Below are 5,158 nucleotides of genomic sequence, written 5' to 3'. Positions count from 1 at the left end.
TTATTAACTCATACAGACGTTCATTATCAGACTCTTAGCGCTCATACACATGCATGTGCACAGGGAGATTCCAGGCTCTTTTACACTGTGAGATCATTAGAGTTACCGGACCCACAGCATAGCATACACATCAGATACAAATACAAATAAAATTAAATACAAAAGCAAACCAGCATCTGACACTCATTCAACATTCACTTATCACTTCAACAGTCCACACAGATCTTAAAGAAAGTCGTTTAAAAAAAAAAAGTCAGATAAAAATATAAAATGTTATGTCATAAAAACGTATCGTCTAAGATTACACATATGCGTCTCAACATAAACAACAAAAGAGGTCAGAAAGGATTATCGAACGGAAATGAAAAGAAAAGCGTCTCCTACTCATTGTCATTCCTTTCTTAAGCATCAGTTTTCAAAGGCAAAGTGTGTCAGAATGAAAAGAGATCATTGATTCTAGGCAACTATTACTCTTTGAGTTATGTACACAATACATACAGCATTTCTGGTACATTTCATTTGCATGGGATGGCCCTTCTTGCTGTCATTGTCAGTAGTTTATAGGGTTGTTTTTGTGAAGGCATGGTGCGAAGTTAGCCAGATAAGATTTATCAACTCCGACATGTTTAGTTTAAACGTACCTTAAAGCTGTCACTGATGCCTCTACCTGATGGGTTTCGTGTATGTAGCTCTAACCCAAGCCGGCTCAAGGCATGTTGATTAAACACAGATCCTGACTGAGTGGCTGGGAAGATTTTTCTGAATACATGATAAAAAAAAAAGGGAAACCTAACAGATAGAGTTGCCAGTGGTAGCTTTAAACGACACGTGTTTAAAATTAAGTTTCTGTAATTAGAATTCCTAATCTAACTAACTGTTGTTACACAGGAAAACATGACATCATTATTCTAGAATAACTCGGTTTTGAGTTATCGGGCTAACTTGGCGAATTCGTAGGGATTAACGACCGTGAGAGCGAGAGTATCCTGTATGTTCAATCACAACATTTACATTCAGCTGTAATTAATTCATAAATTCAAAAATCCAGCACTTATTAACTCATACAGCTCCAATATACAATGAATAATTACAATGACACATTCATAAGCATTCATGTATGACAGAGCACCAAAAAGAACATAAAATCATTATTGCAATTATTCAAAAAAAAAAATTAAAAGGTTTGAGAACTTCAGGGAGTTTTCTCTGAGTTGGCAGACATATACACATGCAGATAAACAGTAGTCTATACACAAAGAGATATGACAAATTTGTGATACGAAAAAACGAATTACTCTATGAATAGTGTTTTCAACGTAAAAAAAAACAAAACAGCTGGTATCATGATTCAAACCCACAACCCTTTGGTTACTGAGCCATTGCCTTTACACTATATCACTGCCATACCATTCACCTAGTGCTTGCCTATGGTGGGACAGTGTAAGTTCTAAGCACTAAATGGACAGTAGGTTTACAGAAGCCTCAGTGCATCCAGTTGATAACTATGCAGTGATCACTAGCGTTGATATTTTGACAGATTATATGAAGTTGATCTGACACCAGCTTTCCATCTCTACCTAAGGACCCTCAGGGCTCTGAACCGAAAAGCCCTCTGTCTCATCTTTTTCTAAAGAACCCTATTACCAGCAAGCAGTGTATAAAAACTATATGAATAGACTGTATTTCAACTAAATAAACATTCAACAAACTACTGAGTACTCTCTGGCTTCAGCCATGCAGCATGTGCTCTGTCATCAGATGCAGCATTCGTGGCTTTTTATAAAGGAAAAAAAAAAACATTTATACATCATAAAAGTCCAAAGTCCAGTTCATCTCCTGAATAAACCTTTTTTTTTTTTTTTTTGGTTGTTTGTTTTCCTCAGTGTGGACTCACTGTGGATACGAAAACCACTGTGAGTAGCAGTCTGAGATTGTGGAGAAGGGTCAGCTGTGCATCGCAGAACGAGGGAGAAAAAAAAAAAGAACCGCTAAAAGAACGAGTGAAACACGACGGAGGTAAATGGGTTAAGGTGCGTCCTCCGAGGCGTGTTGGGTTTTTTCGTCTTTTGATGTGTTTTAATATCTTTCAGGTCCTCTCTTGTATAAAGCTGGATGGGTTCCACATTCGTCGGCAGTGTTAGAGGAGCTGGTTAAGACACGCTGAAAACTGTGAATTCTTCAGCAATTTTTTTTTTTGTTTTTTTTTGTTTTACATTTGCCGTAGATTTTCGCGATGAATCTCTCTGTAGTGAACTGAATGGTGTTTATCTCTCCAGGTTTAAAGTGCAACTGGTTTAAATGGTCATATCTGCAAAGTCCTGTCTGCTGTACCCTTTCTGTAAGAGCAAAAAGAAAAGAAATGAAAAAAAAAAAACAAGAAACAGTGAGAAAGACATTCATGGGCTTGTTGAAGTGTAGCATTAGCATGTGCTAAAGTGCATGGGAATTTTCAGAAATGCAAATCTGCACGTCTGTCTCTGGAAGTGCACGGCCTTGTGACCCTGCTGATATGGCTTTAGTGTTTAATAGCCTCAGCTGATTCACGCCGCAGACATTTTGAAGCTAAAGTTAACTCCCTGTCATAAATCAGACACACAAAATGGCGGACAACGAAAATGTATGGATGTTAGTGCACTTATAGGCACTCTCATTCACTCTAACTCTTTCTTTCTTTCTTTTTTTCTTTCTCTTTTTCTTTCTTTCTTTCTTTGTCTCTCTCTCTCTTTCTCTCTCTCTCTCTCTCTAAATATATTATTTTGTCACCCCTGGTCTTCTAAGCAAACGGAAAAAAGTGCGGTTTGCTGAGGACATGCTGAGGTGTGTTGGGGCATGTTCATGAGGAAATCATCTCTGTGCCACACCCTAGGGCAGGGCCCTGTCTCCACCTGTTACAGTGCTACCAAACCCGAAATTCTTTCTCTGTGTGTGTGTGTGTGTGTGTGTGTGTGTGTGTGTGTGTGTAGGTAAGAGTTTGTCTGGTTTGTTTAAGTGAATGTACAGCGTATGTGCGTAAGTGAATGTGGATGTGCATATTTCCAGTCAGTGCAGTAGCGAACAGCCTTACAGGAAAACAGCCTAAGGGCACAGTAAGTTTATGCCAACGTTTCATTGTGTTTGTGTTGTGTGTTTAGCTAAAGAACACGCCCGCCTGACATGTCCACTCACGTGTACATACCATACACACACACACACACACACATAATCCTTCCATGTGAGCAATGTTGTGTATGTCTAATGTTCGAAAAGTGTAGGATGATGAAGCAATAAACAGAATCTGAGCTAATGGTATATGTTTGACCTATGAATTCTCTCTCTCTCTCTTTCTCTCTCTCTCTCTCTCCTTCTCTCTCTCTCTCTCTCCCCCTGCCACCACCCCCCCCCCCCCCCCCCCCGCCCGGCCCCGCCCTCCTCTTTTTTTTCTTTTCTTTTCTTTTTCTTTTTTTTTTTTTTGGCAGTCACTCACCTTCTTGTACTCTTTGTGTAGTTTCTTATACTGGAACATGTTGCACAGGACCGTGGCTGCCGCTCTGGCTGCTTTCAGCTTTAAGGGACTGAAACAAACAAACAAACAAATAAACAAAACAAAGATTATCACCCCAACCGACAAATCTACTGTTTCTCCAACATGCCCAAGACAGAAGTAAACGGATGTTAAATAACTAACAATCGGACAGGTTTTCCTTTGATATGTTTCAAATATCAGATTTCTATTGACTGCCCGTCTCACCTCATCATATCCGGTACACTCTGTTTTTTGGGGGGGGGGGGTTAATTTTTTTATTTTTTTTTGTGGATAACCAAACCAAAAATGATAGTTAAGACTCGTCCGATGCTGGCTGCGTTTTGTAATTTGACCTTTGCCCTTTGTTTCACCCTTTACCTGCTGTCGTGGGAGGTCTTGATGCCGATGAGTTTGGGCAGTCCGTCGAAGAAGGTGATGTCACGGGCGGCCACTTCTGAGCTGGTCACCAGGTTGTTGAGCGCTCCGCAAATGTTCAGCACCACATCGGTGGACGGTTCCTTCTGCTGTCCGTCGTCTGGCAGCTTGGTCACCAGGATGTTCACCACTTTAGTAGCTACACGGCATAAACACAGAGAGAGAGAGAGAGTTAGTGAGTGAGAATGTTTACTAATATTAATGCAATAAACTCTGTTTTTTGTAATGATTGGTATATTTCTATCATTATGGAAAGCCAGCTTCTGTCCTGACAGCTAAACGGATGGAGCATGTGTTGTGAATGGAGGAGAGCTACAGAGGTGAGGTGGGGCTGTCCGGGGTAAGGGAGAGTCCTTCACAGCTGTCTCTAAACCTGCATTAAACTGTGCAGGTTTTATCTGTTGTAACTGTTTTATCTGAAATATAGGTCTCTGGATCTCAGAACTATTAAAGAAAAAAAAAAAACAGTCCATCGTGTTTGTGCCCGAACGATATTCAGCCCTTTTCATTAAAAGGAAGAAAGAAAAAACCTGTAGACCATCTTTCACCCCAGGCTTAAGAGTCTGCTGTCTCTCTCAGCCATGGGCAAACTGTTAAAAATTCTTTTACATATGTAGGTGATTATGAGCTTAGTCCCAAAAATTCCAAACTAATTCTGCACCCACGCAACTATGAATTAGCCCTTGGCTGACGTCGGCATTCTTGCAGTGAAAATGGGGTTTTCCAAGGGCCTTATTAAAGACCTTCGGATACGATGGTCCTTTCAGACTAGGTCTGAATATAGGTTCTGGTTCAGGTTTGAACCGGGATCCGGTTCTGGTTCTGGTTTAATGGACTAACCCATGTCGTTCTTGTTCCTGGAGTGTTTGGAGAGGTTCCGGACTAAACCAGTGAGGGAACGCATCTCCAGATCATTGTTGCTCCTGAAGTTATCCAGAATGGTAGGCAGCATCCTCTCCTGCTCCAAAACCACACGACTCAGGACAGAAGCCCACTAAAACAGAGACAGAGAGAGAGAGAGAGAGAGAGAGAAGGAGAAAGAGACGGAGACAGAGAAAGAGAGAGAAAGAGAGAGAGAGAAAGAGATGGAGACAGAGAGATGAGTGAGCATGGTTTATGAGTTCACTGTTAGCATAAAAATTGTATATTACCCCCAGTCTACTTCTGTTAAGAGTAACATACACACTCACTCTCTCTCTCTCTCTCTCTCACACATACACA

The 5,158-nt window shown here is 40.7% G+C and overlaps 1 protein-coding gene across 1 annotated transcript in view; it reads right to left on the bottom strand.

The window, feature by feature from the left end:
* pkp3a (plakophilin 3a) overlaps positions 1–5,158 on the bottom strand; it is a 16,610-nt gene continuing 11,452 nt past the window's right edge. Inside the window, exons 10-13 of the mRNA XM_030790471.1 lie at positions 4,778–4,931; positions 3,881–4,076; positions 3,464–3,551; positions 1–2,336 (exon numbers count right to left, since the gene is read on the bottom strand). Of these exons, the coding sequence (XP_030646331.1) occupies positions 2,295–2,336; positions 3,464–3,551; positions 3,881–4,076; positions 4,778–4,931 (480 nt within the window). The 3' untranslated portion in view covers positions 1–2,294. The remainder of the gene's footprint in view (positions 2,337–3,463; positions 3,552–3,880; positions 4,077–4,777; positions 4,932–5,158) is intronic.

The sequence above is a fragment of the Chanos chanos genome, chromosome 13 (assembly GCF_902362185.1).
Source record: "Chanos chanos chromosome 13, fChaCha1.1, whole genome shotgun sequence".
NCBI classification, from domain to species: Eukaryota; Metazoa; Chordata; class Actinopteri; order Gonorynchiformes; family Chanidae; genus Chanos; species Chanos chanos.
This window is presented reverse-complemented; position numbering and strand designations above follow the sequence as displayed.